Raw genomic sequence first — 18,438 nt, 5'->3', positions numbered from 1 at the left:
GTACCCGACAACAGATATATACAAAGCTTAACAGGGTGGTACACAACATAAAAGCCATGATCATTATCCATGAAGAACATGAGACTCTCACCATAAAATGAACAAAATGCAGAAAATGACACAGCACACCAGCTTAAGCAGCACTCTGTTTTGAATTCGAGCCTAGGAAGACATCAGTGAGCACCGTCTTGGACTGCAGTGACGCCTTCAGCAACGCCAAACCCTGCTAGGCATATGGATCATCATGAAACCCACCACAAACCACATGCTTTTTCGAACACAGATACAAAGCTTAACATATACAATCCATGATTAATTTCCATGAAGCACCATAAAATAAACAAAATGCAGAAATTAAATGACTCGGCACACCAGCTTACGCAGCACTCTGTTTTGAATTGGAGCCTAGGAAGACATCGGTGAGCACCGTCTGGGACTGCAGCGACGCCTTCGGCAATGCCAAACCCTAGGCATATGGATCATCATGAAACCGTCGTCAGAATGTAAAGAACACACTAATCAATCTCGGTGAAATCAAATGTGCCTGAAGACGATCTGAGATATAGTATGAGAAATAACGTCTTTGTGACCGATCTCCACGTCCTTGGCCTGCAGCCCGCTGATGTCGGTGATGCCGAGGGAGACGAGGGCGGCGACAGCGGTGATGGTGGAGATGGGCGCCACGGAGAGGTCGTCCATCACGGTGTACGTCACTGTATCCCGCACGTACCCGCCGCTGCTTCCGCTTCCTGCGTTCGCCGCCTCCGCAGCCGCCGCGCCGCCATCGGGCTCCACGAGCTGCACCTCCGTGGTCATCTTGCGTTTGCACACGGGGCACGGCGTGCCGCTGACCCTGGTGGCGTAGTCATGGCACCTCGGGGAGCAGCTGCAGCCCTTGCACCTGAACAGCTGGCCGCCGTCCGACTTCGGCGGCGCCTCCGTCGGAACCGCCGCAGCGGGCGCGGCGGCGATGAGCTAGGGGATGGTGGCGGGCTTCAGCAGCGCGTCCTTGGCGGCGTCGCGGCAGCAGACGTGGCCGCCGGTGTCAAGGCTCTCCACGCTTCGGTACAGGCTGCCGACCGAGCCGACCATGGCTCCCGTCGCCGTCGGGCGCTTGGCCGCCGTGGTGAGTTGCTGGTCGAGCGGTGAGACTGAGCCGGCCCTGGCGCTCGTGGCGAGGAGCTTCGTCTCCGCGGAGAGGGGGGGCGAGCAGGCAGGGAGAAGAGGAAATCGATCACCTCCTTGCCGGCCTCGGCGTACACGACCCGCTGCGCCTTGGTGTCAACCAGGAGCTTCATGGTGAGAACGGCGGCGGTAGGTGTAGGTTTCGGTGCCATCTCAGGAATGGCGCGCGCCACGCGGTGGAGGAGCGGCAGCGGTGCAAGCAGTTTGGCGAAAGCAATGAGAGCGCGAGACAACTTCATGCGCTGGAGATTTATTAATATTCTGCTTGGGAGACGAAGGGATTTGCTTGCATTGCATCGATGGTAGTGTGTGTGCGAGGACGGAAGCCAAACGCTTAATTCGCCGCGACCGTCAAACTGTCTCCGGCGGACGCGAACCGTCGCAATTCCGTCGCAATTCTACATGCACATGCACACGACCGGTACGATTCCGGCTTGGGCTTTAATTCAGAGGCCCAGATGCCACGTGTGGACGTCGATCATGGGCCAGCGCTCGACGTACACATGTCTCCCCACCCTACTGGGCTAAACTTGCGTGGGCCGAGTTACCAAGCTTACTGCTAGGCCCAAGTGCCCAAAGGCTCGTAAACCTTCCCATCCAGCCATCCACATTTCCGCACACGAAACAGCTGGGGGCAAAATAGTACAGTAGTATAGAACCCAAAAGGCCAAAACCCATCGACCTCGTCGCCGGCAGCACCAGCGCCCAGCGGCGGGCATCAACAGCAGGTCAGCAGCACTGTGAACGCCTTCCCCTCGTTATTCACCACGCTAATCCTCCTCCGCCTCCTCCTTACCTTTGATTTTTTTTTTCTGTTCCTGTTATTGTTTTTATTACACGAGATGGGTGTACCCTGTCCGATTTCGACCGTTCCCATCTTGCCGTGCGAATGTCGTCGTTGCTGATTTCCCTCTCTATGTTTGGATGGTGATTATCCCACTCTTCACGCGCTGCCTGGGTCGGTTAGGATTCCTAGGGTTTAGTGGTCGGGCTAGAGTTGGGTTTGGATTTGGGCCAGGGGCCCAAAGCTCTATTCTGCGATGGACATGAACAAGCAGAATGTGCAGGATCATTTATAATTGACTGTAATTGAGTATCTGGGCATTGGGGGAATCTGATCCTAGGTTGTCTGTCACAATATAGTATTATAGGTTTACAAGATTCTTGTGCTCAAACGAAAGTGATTTGCACGATTTCCGCTAGTTGTGATTTAAATTTAGTTGTCCCATTAATTTCTGTCTCTCCCAAGTCCCAAGTGGTACGAAGAGTTTTCGTACCTTGTTTTTATTTTCCATTTTCTGCCTCCTCTGAATACAGCTGAAGCTGTATACCTATACCAGTTTGACAAATTTGAACATGATGATGCTCTGTTTTTTTTTAAAGGCCGTGATGCTGTTTTATTACTGGGCTATTGACCATCAGGGAAATGTAGATCAATTGGTACTCAGCTAGTAACCAAAGACAATGTTCTTGTTGTGCGATCAGTTTCTCTTGGTTTCTACTTTATAGATAGAAGTTGACACAATAATAATGTTTCTCATTCTGCTTATCACCTCCATTAAAATCAATTGTTCTGTTGCAAAACTGAAACACACATTTTTTTACTCTGTTCTGGTAAATTTGAACAACACTAGTTAACTATGAATGCCTGTATAACTTCCTTTCCCTGGTGGCAGTAGCAGACACCAATAAGCCACCAAGAGATTGGAAGACTTATCATAAGGACAGGATATCATGGCTACTAATGAATTATCGTTGAAGCTCTTGATTGATACCAAGGCTCAGAAAGTCTGCTTTGCTGAGGCTGGCAATGACGTTGTTGAGTTCCTCTCCACCCTCTTGTGCCTCCCTGTGAGCACCATTACCAGTTTGCTTACCAAGGAGCGAATGGTTGGCAGCATTGGGAATGTTCTTGACAGTCTGCAGGAACTGGACGCCAAGTATGTGATCTCAAGCAAGAGCAAGGAACGCTATGTCAGCCCAGCCGTCGCTCCCAGTGTGCTTCATCCTTTGCAGCAGCTTCTGGATGCACCGCTAAATGCCAGTGATAGTTTTTTTCACATGTCAGGGGAAAACGGACAGCTATGGAAGACTTGCTGCACCTGCATGTGGTTATTTTTCTGCTATAAAGGGCACCATATGCCCTAGTTGTTCCAATTCAATGAATGTTGCAATGAGACATGTCAAAGCCGATGGGTTGGTGGCTGGGACTGCCACGTACACTGTCAAGGACGATCTCTCAATAACTCCGGCATCTAGCGTGTCTAGCATTGCCTTGCTTGCACAGAGTGGTGCGAAGGATCTGAGCACGCTGCAAGAAAGGATCGTGAAGATTGGCAAGGAAGAGGTTGCATACTTATTTATTATTCTCCTTGTAAGTTGTTTTGGTACTTTCAAACCTGTTGTGTTTATTGTGATTTCTGTATCCAAATGCAGGTGTTGGAGATACTTCTTGCTTCCTTGAAGTCTAAGACAGTCCTGACCGATGTCTTTCTCCAGAAGAAAAAAGTTCGATGCAAGAAGGAAACTGCTGCTTAATAATGCATGCATGGCCCCATTTCTATTGGGCTTCTCATGTCTAGATCACCACCAGTAGTTTACTCAGAATGGTAGTTACAAGTTAAAGCTAGTGGACAAAGGACAAATCAGCTATAACCCCTTTCATGCTCAAGAACTACTGCCAGTGGAGTCTTCCATGCTTTGATGACCATTTCACATGGTACGAAGCAAAATAGATGGATATATGGCCTTATCTTGTGTTACTTTTTTCTAACAGTGATTGAATAATTTTAGTAGGCTGTTGATTTCTTATGTATACATTTCAATTTTCAGTTGACAGATACTTAATTGGAGGTGCTTGCAACTGTGGCCAAAATTTGTGTTGTGATTTCTGAATATTTCCTCAATTTAACCACCAAATTCTGTTGACACCATAAAATCAACTGGCTGGACTTTGGAGCAGAAAAAGAGTCGAAGCCAAGAAATTTGAATCCTAGGACAACACAGAAGCTTTTGACTTGGCTTTGGGTTATCTTCTGTGGGGAGCGGGTTGTAGGAGGAAAAAGGGGAAAAAAGCATATCCTTATAGTTCACATCTACCATTGTCAAACTTTGTGCGTGTCTTTGTCATGATTCTAGATGCTTAATAAACTTCACATTAATATAGGATAGTACTTTAGTTTATCTCTAGCACCAACCAATACTTTATTAGAAGTTTGCCTAGTCAAATTCTCAGTGTTTGTGAAGTTCTGCCACGCAAACCCATATTATGACTTCTTCACAATGCTAATGAATAACATTTTCTTTCTTTCTTTCAATGCACACATGCTTCCTGATTATTGGCATTAGCATTAGCATTAGCATTAGCATTGGCTATGATTTCTTCATGTTTCTGCCAATTATTGTGCATTCAGGCATGTCCCTATGAATAAATTCTCCTTCTCTAGAAAATAAAAACATAATCCAACTCCTCGTCTATTATACCAATACAGGAGAGATCACAAGAATCACTAACCTTCATGGCATCCAGGACCAGCGTCAAGAGCTTTCTTCTGCGAGTTTCTGCAGCTCTTGTCATCCTAGGAAACCTCACCTGCAGTTGCTTCGAATTCAGCTACCCAACCTTCGACACAGCCAACCCGGCTGATTTCAGCTTCAGCCCAGGCTCAGGAATTGCAAATGGATCCCTGCAGATCACGCCGAGCACCGGAAACCAAGAACCAGACGGGCACTTCCCAGCGACAGCAGCGGGTTGTCGCGGTAGAGTTTGACACGAGGAAGAGCTTCAAGGACGACCCCGATGGAAACCATGTCGGGATCGACATCAACAGCATCAACTCAACTTACTGGTACCCAGTCAGTAATCTTTCCATCGTTCTGTCTAGTGGGTCTGATGTGTGGATTAGAATAGAGTACGATGGCACTGCTGCAATGTTGAGAATACGAGCAGTCCAGAAAGGTCACACCTTCGAGTATTTTTGGCCCCTTATCTGTCATGGCATCTCTTGTTGGAGAACCTCACTCTCGGTTTTGCAGCTTCAACCGGGCGATTTCTCTGTACTGAATCAGATAAAGTCATGGAATTTTAGTACGCCTGGCGCCGACTCCAACAGTAAATTGGGGCATAGGAGGAAGCTGACTTTGGTTCTTGCCTTACTGGCCCTATTTCTGATTGCTATGTCATCGTCTCTGGTGTTCTTCGTATGGCGAAGGATGACAGGACTGCGAAGGCTAGCCTACCGCAACCTGGAGAAGATGATCGACGGTCGACGCACATGGTCCGGTCAGGAGTGCAACTGCCAACTTCAGTCCTGCTCGTAAGCTTGGCCATGGCGGCTTCGGCACAGTTTACCTTGGCTTCGGCACAGTTTACCTTGGCTACCTTCAGAGGATGACGATGAACATAGAGGTGGCCGTGAAGGGGGTGTCGACGACCAGAAATTCCAGCCGAGGGGAGCAGGAGTTCCTGGCGGAGGTGAACACGATCAGTAAGCTCTCGCACCGCAGCCTCGTGAAGCTCATCGGGTGGTGCCACGAGAGGGGCGAGCTGCTCCTCGTGTACGAGTACTTCCCCATGGGCAGCCTGGACAGGCACCTGTACGCCGGCGAACGAAGCGCCGCCGCCTCGACAGCGGCGACAACCGCCGCTGCTAGTCCGGAGCTTACTTGGTAACGACGGCACAAGATCATCTGCGGCGTGGCGTCCGCGCTGGAGTACCTGCACCACGGGAGCAGCAGACGGATCCTCCACCGGGACGTGAGGGCCAGCAACGTGATGCTGGACGAGGAGTACAACGCGCGGCTGGGCGACTTCGGCCTCGCCCGCGTCATCGAGCGGGACGGCGTGACGCACCATTCTACGAAGGCGGTGGCCGGCACCCGCGCCTACATGGCGCAGGAGAGCTTCTTCACCGGCCGCGCGACCCTCGCCACGGACATGTACGCTTTCGGCGTCTTCGTCATGGAGGTCATCAGCGGGAGGAGGCCGAGCAGCCCCGTGCTGTACGGCAACGGCGACGAACGCGATGAGCCAAGCCGCAGCAGGCGTGGCCGGCACCGGCAGCAGCAGCAGCCCATGTACATCGTGGACTGGACCTGGAGGCTCTACAGCGAGGGCAGAGCTTGACCCGGCGCGGGTGGAGCGCGTGGTGAGACTAGCCTTGGCGTACTGCCACCCGAACCCGAGAGAAAGGCCGTCCATGAGGACGGCGGTGCAGGTGCTGATCGGCGGAGCTAAGGCGCCAGAGCCCCCATTCCACAAGCCCGCGTTTGTTTGGCCTCCTAGCGGCGGCGAGCCAGAGATCGATCGAGCTGCCGGATGTCGGGTTGCTCTTCACGGGAGGGCAGACAACCTATAGGTCGTTGAGCTGTTCTTCATTGGCTGGATGGTGAGATACGTCGGCTGTATTTGTAGTTTTGTGCACCTGTTAAGCTAGGGAATTAAAATACTAGTCAGTACAAATCATTCGTAATACTGCTGAAAGTGTGTTGTATCCGTATGTGCAATGACTTGCCTAGTTTTCAGATAGTGTAATTACCCAGTTTATATGGGGTATATACAAAGTATTTCGTGCTAACAATGATATAAAAAGCATTTGAGTTACATTTTATTTGCAGGTCACTGCCCGTGTAAACATTGTTGCATGTGTTTGTTTTTTTCAATCCCTTTCTGCAAACTCCTGAGTTTTTTTTTGTGCGAAAAAGACAAATTTCTGAGTTCATGCAACTTTTGCCTGATCATTAGTAGGAATGCGGGCATGTGTTTACTTTAGGGACTTCTAGGGATGGAATAGACCCATCCCTAATTTTTGGGATATACATCTGTTCCTATAATCCTATCCTATGTTTGGATTTGGGGAGACATGCAGTGAGATGAGGTAGCTAGAATATGGGACTCATGTGATCAAACAGTAGCCATTGATTCAAGACTATTTACTCTAATGATTTACCAGATTCAAGTAGACAAATTTGAACTAAAACCCATGCCTTGTTGTGAGCAACTTGTCAATTCCCAGTGTAAGAAGACTCCTGGCCTAAGCGCCACTGCTTCACCTCAGTTCCGCGTGGCACCTTGGTTGACGAACCGCTTCAAGATCCGGACCAACTCCTCGTTCGCCTGGCTCCACCCTCTTACGGAGAAGCCATGGCGCTCCCCCGCAAACTCGGCCAACTCCACAGCCTTTCCCATCTCCTCCAACCTCGCCGCGTAGCGCCGCATGTGGTCCCGGAGCGTGTCAAGCCCTGGCACCACGACGAGCGCCGGTGGCAGCGGCAGCGGCTCCAGGCCGGGGCTGTCCCGGGCGAACGGGTTGGCCAGCGGGTGATCTCTGGTGGCGCACGCCGGCAGCACCAACCGCCAGATCTGATCGAACAGGGCCGTCAGGGACACGTTGTCCGCTGACTCGGTCTCCGTCGCCGTGCGCTCGGCGCTGCCAAAGAACGCGGACAAGAGCACGTAGCCGGCGATGCGCGCTGGGTGGACCGCGAGCTTCCCCGAGGCGATCTGAACCACGACGTGGTGGGCGAGGTTCGCACCGGCCGACACGCCGGACACGAACGTTTGCGCGAAGTCGGCCGACTCTTGGAGCCACGGCTCGGTGCCTTGGGCGCCCGCCGCGGCCTGCCTTCGCAGCCAGGAGAAGAACGTCACGCCGTCGTCGATGGCCGCGGGCAGACGGTGCTCGGGCGCGAGGCGGTACTGGACGGAGAGCACCACGGCGGGGAGCTCGGCGGCGAAGCGCTGGCAGCAGGAGTGGAACATGGGCTTGTCGTAGCCGCCGATGCAGTACCCGCCGCCGTGGAAGTAGACGAGCACGGGGAGCTTCCCGCGAGCCGACGACGACCTGTACACGCGGACCTTGAGGCCGCGCGCCGCGTCGTAGGCGACGTCCTTCCACTGAACGCCGGGGGCGTCAGGGAACGGCCCTGCCGGCATGAGGACGGATTCGTCGCCACGGACAACCGAGCCGTCGCTGAGGAGCCGGACGACGCCGAAGAAGTCCTCGACGACGTGCGGCGCGGCGTCGCTGGACATGGTGAGCGATCAATCGACGGCGTCGGCGAGACGAGAAACTGGCCTTGAAAGTGGCAACACGCCACGCCATGCACGGTTTCAGCGTTGGATCTGAATGCAACTGAATAGAGGCTGACACAGACACCTCGCACTCGCTCGCACCGGACGTGCCAGGTCGAACATGTGATTGCGAGGTTTCACATGGCAGCCATGGCCGGGAGAGAAATATCTAAGCCAACTCAATAGTCAACACGAGTTTTGCCCCAATATAATAAATTAAATACTTTAAAATCCGAATACTAATCCGGATACGCCATACGAGATGTGACGATACGAGAGTGACTTGAAGCCACTGCCAATATATCAAATTCTGAATCGGAGGCCCGTAGGTTAGATGGTAAGTACTTTATCTAATTAATTAAACTCCTAAGTGATGATATGCTTGTTGACACTTAGGATGACTTATGGAACAATGTTCATGTAGATCAACATAAAATTATCAGCTCAACTGAAATTATACATGCAGCCATTTATTTAGATTATAAAGCAACGATTAATTAGTTGCATACAACCAATTGCTTCTAAGCCTTACTATTAACATCAACAGTTTATATGTATCACAAGCACCATAGAAAACATCATGGTCCAGCATAATTTATTTATTTAAACGCATTTATTAATTTAATTAGATAATTAGGGAAAATAACAAACATATATCAAATGTGCACAATAAATTCTCAAAAAAAAATACAGTGGCCTCCAAGTGCTCCCAATAGACTACTGTAAAAATTTCACACCATTTGAACATGCAAAACATCCTCTACAAAAATAACAAGCTGGCAAGGTTTATTTTAGTGAAAATAGTTAACCCTATAGAAAAGTGTCGAACAACAGATTCTATATTTTTCTTAGCTTCATACTAGTGCCATAATACTGTACAAAAATTTACAGGGAAACATATTCTTTATTTTTATCCCTATAATTTTCATCAGAAAACATCATTTATTAATAGATAAATAGAAAGATCATATTTCAATCAAGTTTACTGTAAGTTTATTATTTTTTCTAGCTAGAGCATGTCAACATCCAAAAAGCACTTTATGAGAAAGATCATATTTCAATTGGAATCTCAATTTTATCACTTTCCTAGCTCAAGTTACATATTTTAAAAAATTGCAAACATCCAAAAAGCACTTATCTAGCTATATTTTATTCACCAAGAAAAATACTAGAAACAGTATATTTCATATTTTTATAAAATACTACATTTCATGAGAAACACAACAAATTTGGTTCATCAAAATTGGACATCTACAACTCAACTTATGATTTTTCAAGGTTAGTGCAAAATATGGAAAAGAATAAACTAAAATCCTAAATTGTTCTCACTGACATCAGGGACCCACGGGTCAGAGGACCCCACACGTCAGTGTGCCAAAACAGAGGAGCGCGTTTGACCGGCGTTATCTCGCCGACGGCGGGCTCTCCGGCCAAACCAACCTCACCATCGTGTTCTACACCTTCACCCGCGTCGATTGATACCCTTGGTGGCAGCGCGGACGCACCGGAGCTACCTCGTCGCCAGCCATGGCGGCACGATGGCGCTGCGCTGAGGTACGCCGGCCATTATAGGCCACGACAAGGCCCGACGAGAAGCGCACGAGCTCCTCGGTGACCAAGCAACTCTATTGCGACTACCTAGGCTAGGCGAGATGCTCCAACGAGATCCCGCCACGTGCGCGGTGGCGCGGTGACGAGAGCACAGCGGCGTGGACCAACGTATTCCACACCGGCTAGGCTACTGTTTGCGGTAATGTCATGCCACGAGCTAGTACACGTCCTAACCAAGCCCTAACGTGAGGAAGCAGAAGAAATGCGCATGCGAGCCGAGCAGCAGCGAGCTCACCGTGAAGGTGGCCATGGAAGCCGAGCTTTCCGGCGAGGCAAGAATGGCGATTTCGCCCTCGCCAATGCTTATCTGGCCCTGCGGCTGTGGCTAGGAGGTGGAGAGGAAGACTGCGTAGCTGCTGGCAAGATAGAAACGGCGACGGTGCGGTGGCGTGGGCGCTAGGCGACGGCGGAGCGGTGCGGTTGCGCGTCGGCGAGGGAAGCTCCGTGGCGAGAGCAAGAAAGAGCAGTGGAGAGGAAGGGAGCACGCTGGAGTGAGTGAAATGAGGCGCGCGGGTTCTCAAATATCGCGTGCCAGCACGCTGCGACGAGGGCCATCAGAGCCTGATAGGGCAACTAACAGCGCGTTTTGACGATGCTTAAGCGCCTAATCCACGGCTAATTAGCGAAAACTCTCTTAGTAGAAGTTGTAGCTCTACATACCAGCTCCAACATTTCTTAAATGATCAAAGTCTAATTCGCAACGGTTTGCAAGTTAAATCATCACAAAGTCAGCTACAACGAACTGTTAAATCAGTTAGGACTTAGAAAATTTCCTAAGTGCCAAAACTAGTGTTTTGCTGATTTTTGTGAGCTCAAAATGACCAAGCTAGGCACTGAATTAGCTCAAGATCCAAAAATAAAAGCTGTTGCTCTAATCAAATACTACAACTTTGCTTTAGGGTACACATCCATGCAAAGGCTCTATGACATAATTCAACCTAGGTCAAACATATCACTTGTAAATGATGACTTGCACTATAACTATGACTTAGAGACCAAACTATCCTTAGTCATGAATACCAAAGTTGTTCCTAGTAACATTCTAAACATGTTTAAGGTATTTCTAAGGTTCCACAATCATTTTATACATTGGTTACATATAATACTTCCTAGGTCAACAAGCATATCATCACTTAGGAGCTTAATTAGATAAAGTGATCTACATGAACATTGTTCCATAAGTCATCCTAAGTGTAGCTAAGGTGTTTTAGTGACCAACATCAACCACTTGCACTTATTCACACATAATCATAAGCATACACATATGGAAACATAAAATAACAAGACATGTTTTACATGTTTTAATTGTACGTTTCACATGTAAAAGCTTATATATGAATGCTCGATGATCATATTCATGCAATGCAAGTGCAATTATGCAAGCCTAACACCTAGGGTGTTACAGTCAACATGGGTTTTGCCCCAATATAATAAATTAAATACTTTAAAATCCGAATATTAATCCGGATACGCCATATGAGATGTGACGATATGAGAGTGACTTGAAGCCATTGCCAATATCTCAAATTCTGAATCGGAGGCCCGTAGGTTAGATGGTAAGTATCTACAATCTACATCTAGATCTACAACCAAATAAAAAACGTCGAAGGGTTTCGTCCACCGAACCTTGGTGCACGTGCCTGCAATAAAAGAGCCACTCCGACATGTGCGCCCCTCGCCAGCCACGTCCGTCCGTAGCACGGCTTTCTCCTCTCAACCAATTTCCTCGCGCGCACGCCCATCCTGGGCAAGCGTCGCCTTCGCGCGCGTGTGCAAGCAGCTAGCAGCGGCGGCACCGCACGCCGAAACCCAGCCAAGCGGGGCCATTCTTTGCTCGATGCAAATGTCATCGTGAGATCATGCTTACGTCATGCACCTTCTTTTTCCTTGGAACATACTTCCTCCATCCCAATACTTCTAGTATTAACCCCAAGTTTAACCACTCATCTTATTAAAAAAATTATGCAAACATAGTCAAATTTAAGTCATTCTTGAAGAACTTTTATTAATAAAGCAAACCATGACAAAAAAGTGATATTTTGCACAGATTTTTGAATAAAACGAGTGGTTGATGTCAAAAAAAAGTTAAACATTTTATAATTTGAGATGGAGGAGAAAATCAAGAATACACTACCGATACTAAAAAGCAATGCGCAGGAGCCACCGCTCACCTCACACTCTAAGTGGCTTGCCCTGCTAGTGGTGGGACCCACTCAAACAACAAAGGAGCATTTGCAAATGCTTTTGTAAGCGTAATTAAATTAATTATTAAATGATTAGAACATTTACATGTATATTGCAGGTGTAACTATAAGAGAAATTATTATTGGTTTTTTCTACGATTTTTGGAGAACTTATGTAATGCTTGGGTTTCTAGAGCAAACCAAAGATGCCATGCAGATGATGGTCTTTTGATTTACTTTTGACTTTTAAGATAATTAAATGATAAAAGTCATGAAATGTGCTCTGTATTTTCTATGTAATGAGATTTGTAAATTTTAATACATTTATCTAAGCCACAGGCCAAGTGCGTCGCTGTCCGCGTGGATAAAAGTTCATGACCCGGTGCAATGCACGAGCATATATCTAGTCATTACACTATAAAAGAACGAGTTTTTTTAGGAGGCTCTCCCTCTATGATAACCGTTTGATTTAGACGTCGTGCTATATGAGCCCTCCGTCGTCTGTGATCTTACACGTAAGACGTAAGACTCCTCATAAACCAAGATTTCTCCTAGACTTCCCCGTAATCTCAAGATTCCTAAACCAAGATTCCATCACACAACCAGATCATGGCACAACACGCCGGCCGCCGAGCAAGCCGTGTCCACGCTCGAAGCCGTACATCGAGGACACCCTCGGCCGCGACTCTCCTCTCTTCAACTCCTCACGCGTTCGAAGCCGTACCTCGAGGATGCCCTCGGCCACGACTCTCCTCTTCGACTACTCACGAAGTTCTTGGTTCGTCGATGGAAGACGGAACGCCAGAACAGACGCAAGCAGCCGAGTAGAAACCGACGAAGTCGAATCCGTAGGGCTGGCCGAGCAACTGCTACGATGTGCAATCAGGATCCATCCTAGAGGCAACGGGCGATCGGGCCGGCAGCTGGTGTCGTCGCGTGTGCGATCCAGCCAACATTGGCACTGATGCGGCTGCCTACTGGCTGCTAGCTGCGTCGTCGCTCTCGGCAGCCATCTGCATGCAGCATGCACGTTGAAGACTAAACTTGCACTCGTGGTCTCTTGAAGGTAATCAGATATGTGGACATGTAGGAGTCAATTCATTTTGCTGTTTTGCACTTGCACTAACCTGATTAGTATTTAATATTTTGTAATTACCTTACCTAAATGGTTAAATCAGGTAATTACAAAATATTAAATACTTGGCTGACCGGGCAGCCTATTATTCTTGGCTTCTTGCCTCTTGGACTTGAATTCGTATCAAGGTTAGATAACAAGCAAATTTTCTTTCTTTATTGGTTACTATAAACTTCATCCTTAATTCTTTATCGCTCAGCATATATGTTGTGTTTGGTTTTATTGTGTTTGCGATTCATGAACTATTTGCTTTTAATGTCTTCTAGAGTTAGAAAATATGATTCTTGTCATGAAAGGTACAAGAAGAAACAATAACCTGAACGGTTTACTCAGACTCAGAAAACAATGCTTCAAAAAAATAAAATATAAAGATATAATTGAAGATTTTATTTCAAAGAGTATAAGAGGAATAATGCTTTTTTACTACAAGTTAAGAAGATATGGGTAAGATTCACCTATTACTCCTTTAGCATGAATGCCTACTATAAATCTTAACTCTTTTTTTTAAAAAAAATATTTATGTCTGTTATAATGTGAAATCCAAATTCACATTCATTATTTGTATTTCCCTAAAATATCTAGGCCTCATTTGTAGTTTGCACTACAGTCTAAAATTCTTGGATATCGGTTCTTCGCCTTGGCGCACATAGGCCCTAGCTGATGATGTTCTGCTGGATCAACATGGTGCAGACGCCCGAGATGATCATGTCGAAGTCTGGAGGCGGTGGTGCGGAAGATGCAGCAGCATGGAGGAAGGCACAGGACGAGTTGGACCAGTGGGATGACCTAAACACTCGCCTCCTTCCCTACTTCTCCAATGCTGGTGCGGTCATCTCTCGCCTTCAGGTACTTTATTGGATCATCCTCTCGTGTAGTCCCATGTCCCAACTTGTCACGGCCAGTTTGGCAGCCCAAGGTTTCACAACCATGATGCACTTTGAGACTGTTCTTTCATAATTGTTGTGCAGCACTTTTCTGAGATTGCAACAGCAAATTTTGAGGCTTCCTAGAATCCTTGATTATTCTGTTAGCTATTGGTGGTCTGCAGTTTTGCTATTCGCAAAAGCTGATTTATAAAGTTTTTCAGTCTAGCTATTGTCACAACTCAAAAAAGGAAATCAATTTGTTTATGTAACAACTAGGCCTACCAAAATAGCTGCATACAGGAGTGATTGGTGGTCATCGCTATACAAATTAATTTGCTAGGTTATGTGGATGGATCATTACCTTTTGTATAAAATATAGGAATAACCTTTCTCAATTTTATGGTTATTCATCTATTAATGAGGAAAAAAACTATAAATATGTACGCGTCACAAGTGCATATCAACCATATATAGGCCCTGTTTGGTTGGGCTTTTGGCTTTGACTTTTGGCCCCAAAAGCCAAAAGCCCAACCAAAGGGGCTGCTTTTGGAGGGTGCTTTTTCAGAAGCAGCTGCTTTTCTGTAGTTCATTTTTGAAAGCTGGGTTGACCCTGCTTTTGACTTTTGGCTTTCTGCTTTTCGAAATTGGTGGAATAAAAAGCTCTTCCATAGTTGTTTCAAGAGAGATAAAGATAAAAGGTATATTTTATACTTGTTTAACCAAACAGCTTTCAGCTTTTCTACAGCTCACAGCCCACAGCAGTTTTTCCACAGCTCACAGCTCACAGCAGCTTTTTCCCACAGCCACAGCTCAACCAAACAGGGCCATAATATTTGGTTTATAGTGTCATAGGAGCAATTTTCATCACATTTTTAGATGAGTATGCCTTACTGTAGACACGTGCGTGTCGCACGTGGCTACTAGTATAATAAAATACTCCAACTTTTATTTAGAAAGAGAGAGAAAACCCGATAAATTTGAACTTTCATTCAAAGTTATTATTATTGTGTGACAATTGTGAGCTGGATGGCTCGAGTAGATAACAACACTACCGAGTAACCAACCTATGACCTCACTTGAGCACGGCGGCGGCGGCGCCGTGGTTTATGAACTGCTTCAGGATTCGCATCAACTCCTCTGTCGCCTCGCTCCACTGTCCGACAGAGAAGCCATGTCGCTCCCCAGCGAATTCGGCGAGCTCCACGGCCTTCCCCATCTCCTTGAGCCTGGCGGCGTAGCGAAGCATATGGTCATACAGCACGTCGCGCCCGGGCGCCACGACGAGCGCCGCCGGCAGCGGCAACGGCTCCAGGCTTGGGCTCTCGGGGCCGAACGGGTTCGCCAGCGGGTGGTCCCTGGTGGCTCCCAACGGCAGCGCCATGCGCCAGGCTATGTCGAGCGACTCCACCGTCAAGGACACGCCGGCCGGAGGATGGGACTCCGACGCCACGCGCTCGTCGCTGCCGAAGAACGCGGCGAAGAGGACGTATCCGGCGACGCGCACCTGGCCAGGCACGATCTGCCCGGAGGCGATTCGGACCACGACGTGGTGAGCCAGGTTGGCGCCGGCCGACACGCCGGACACGAACGTCCTGGAGAAGTCGGCCGATTCGGCAAGCCACGGGTCGGCGGCCGCGCCTGGTGCCGGTGCGGCCTGCGCGCGCAGCCAGGAGAAGAACGTCGCGGCGTCCTCGATGGCAGCGGGGAGGCGGTGCTCGGGAGCGAGGCGGTACTGGACGGAGAGCACGACGGCGGGGACCTCGGCGGCGACGTGCTGGCAGAAGGCGTGGAACCAGGGTTGGTCGTAAGCACCGATGCAATAGCCGCCTCCGTGGAAGTACACGAGCACCGGGAGCCGCCTGCCGCCTTTGGGCGCGGCCACCGGCGACCTGTACAGGCGGACCCTGAGGCCGCGCGCCGGGTCGTACACGACGTCCCTCCACTGAACGGCAGGGACGTCGGGGAATGTCGCTCCCGGTGGAGTCAGGACGGATTCGTCTGCGCGGACGACGGAACCGTCGCTGAGGAGCTGGACGACGCCCAGCAAGTCCTCCACGACCTGCGGTGCGGTGGTGATACCGGACATGGTGTGTCAAGGACGCGGACGGGCTCACGATTTGCAGCTCAGCTCGACGCTGGATCTATCGACAAAATTTCTGCGTGCGTGCGTCTGCTTTCTTCTAAATGGAAATCGGGAAAGTTAAATAGGGCACGCGATCGCGAATTCGCTATCCATGAAGGTTCTTGTTGTGCACTCATGTCGCAGTCGATTGTGGACGTGCCAGGCCAAGGCGGACCGAGGCTTCCCTCGTCATGTGCTCGAATTTGGCCGTGACTTTGGAGGCCGCCCACCATCTGAGAAAAATCAAGAGAAGAGCCGAGGTTCTCTTGGACTAGACGGCAATAGAGAGCTACGGCCAGAAGGTCAGATATGCATCGCCTTCGCATTTCACATCCTTGCATTTTCTACCCACCGAATTGGCGAGGCAGATTCATGAGACTGATGTTGACCAGGAGTGGTTGGTTCGATGATTTTTCATGGCCGATCGAGTTATCTGTGTCTAACTTAGCTAGCTTTTGTGCATGCGTGTAATCACGGTGTGGATGATAGGTAAGACTGACCTGGGTCATGGCCACCCCTAGGTTCTTTTTTAAATATAAAAAATAAACATACAGTAATCTATGGCTAAATCCATTCAATTCCTGCATTATTAGTGACCTTCCTAAATCATTGTGTCACTGTCTCGAGTCACCGACAAGTAAATTTCTAGATTACGCGTCTGGCTCGGAGCCTCGGATGGTGTGCTTAGAGAATACAAGATCTATACTGGTTCGGGCAGAACGTCGCTACTTTCGGTTCGCCGTTGTGGCTTGTGTTACTAGCACGGAATGTTTGCAGTAGGGGTTACAAACAGACAAGAGAGGGAGTGGATCGCCAATCTCTGGTGCGTGTGCATGTGTGTTTTTTTAGCCTTCCCTTTTATAGACTAAGAGAAAGGCCTGGGATACATAAGAGGAAAAGAGAAGGGGAAAAGAAGAGAGAAAAACAAGGAAGAAGAGAACTCCGGGGCTACGCCTCTCTTCTCCCTCAGTGGGCGGGTCCCACGAGACCTGTAGCGACTCCTTGTCACGTCTCTGCTACAGGCCGACGTCGTCATCTGGTCATGGCCTCCATTCCCGTCGTCTACGCCCGGTATGGTCAACAGCATGGCCTGTCGTAGCTGTGGGTCGCGTCGAGACGTGTCCGTCTCCTTCCTGGCGTCACAGGCATGGCTCTGGGCCCACATCCCACGTCCGCGGTAGTTGGAGATAACGTGGGTCCCTTCGGGGGCTCGTGCGCCCCTATTCGTCGGGCGAGACAGAGCCCGTATTCCAGCCATCGGGCGACGTGGGGCCCGCGCCCCAGCCGTCTGCCGAGGAGGAGCCCGTACTCCAGCCATCGGGCGAGGCGCAACCCGCGCCCTAGCCATCGGACGAGGCGGAGCCCGTACCCTAGCCATCAGGCGGGGCGGGGCCCACGCCCCAGCCGTCGGGCGAGGCGGAGCCCGTACTCCAGCCATCGGGCGAGGCAAGACTCGCACCCTAGCCGTTGGGCGAAGCGGGCTGTAAATTTACAGCCAGCTTGGACACAAGAACTAAGGAACTCTTTGAGAGAGACAAGTGTGACATGCATTAATAGTGAAGATGTAACTACTATATATAGGTATGTTGAGAGGTAGATTGTAAGAATTCATACAGCCAGCAACTGACTATATTATTAGCCTTGCTCTAACATGGGCAAAGCAACGTGTACTTATCAGGGTCAGCCTACCCCTATAAATTTTGGCAAATCCTAGCGCCCTATTCGCTTGGCTTATAAGCTGTATTTTTTCAGCCAACGAATATTATTTTTCTCTCATAACAAATCAGTCAATAGTACTTTCAGTCATGGCTTATCAGCCAAGGGCATATATAGATTCACTGTTTGCTAGTACATTTTGTACCATGATCGATGGTGGCCAGCTGACCCTTGTGATTTTCGTGCCGGGCTTCGCCACTGGTGTAAGGATGCAAGTAGATATATATCAATAGTGTTTTGTTGGACAGTTAATTGTTTACTTCATCCCCTTAAATTAATTACTAAGTATTTGGCACGCTATTTTATTCATGCTATTTAATGCCCTCTTCCTAAACAATGGGCATACAATGTCCGATTCAGTTATTAGAGGCCTCCAAAATTCTAAATTCCAAACGTAATGATTGCTTCAAGGTACAATCAACCATACGCGTCTTGGATGTTTGGTTTGCATCTCCTAAAGTTTAGTCACCTAAATCAGCTCCTAAACTTTAGTTAGCCCCGGTTTGGTTTGTTGATTAAAAGAGACTAAAAGGTTTTTTAGTTCCTTT

The 18,438-nt window shown here is 48.7% G+C and overlaps 2 protein-coding genes and 2 pseudogenes across 2 annotated transcripts; 2 read left to right on the top strand and 2 right to left on the bottom strand.

Annotated features, from left to right (window-relative positions):
• Nucleotides 1-2,582: 2,582 nt before the first annotated feature.
• LOC136461744 (uncharacterized) lies at nt 2,583-3,910 on the top strand (annotated as a pseudogene).
• Nucleotides 3,911-4,863: 953 nt separating this feature from the next.
• On the top strand, nt 4,864-6,576 carry LOC136460263 (probable L-type lectin-domain containing receptor kinase S.5; annotated as a pseudogene).
• LOC136461743 (carboxylesterase 15-like) lies at nt 6,500-8,430 on the bottom strand. Its single transcript, XM_066461048.1, has 2 exons — nt 7,134-8,430; nt 6,500-6,616 (listed from the first exon to the last, which is right to left on the bottom strand). Exon 1 carries the CDS (start codon nt 8,216-8,218, stop codon nt 7,238-7,240), a length of 981 nt encoding a protein of 326 aa, XP_066317145.1. The 5' UTR covers nt 8,219-8,430; the 3' UTR covers nt 6,500-6,616; nt 7,134-7,237.
• Nucleotides 8,431-15,019: 6,589 nt separating this feature from the next.
• Nucleotides 15,020-16,211, bottom strand: LOC136457739 (carboxylesterase 15-like). The gene has a single exon (XM_066457753.1). The coding sequence runs from the start codon at nt 16,136-16,138 to the stop codon at nt 15,125-15,127; it is 1,014 nt and encodes a 337-aa protein (XP_066313850.1). The 5' UTR covers nt 16,139-16,211; the 3' UTR covers nt 15,020-15,124.
• Nucleotides 16,212-18,438: the final 2,227 nt, after the last annotated feature.

This window comes from Miscanthus floridulus, chromosome 6, assembly GCF_019320115.1.
Source record: "Miscanthus floridulus cultivar M001 chromosome 6, ASM1932011v1, whole genome shotgun sequence".
Classification (NCBI taxonomy): Eukaryota; Viridiplantae; Streptophyta; class Magnoliopsida; order Poales; family Poaceae; genus Miscanthus; species Miscanthus floridulus.
The sequence above is the reverse complement of the archived record's forward strand: the minus strand, read 5'-3'. Positions and strand labels throughout refer to the sequence as shown.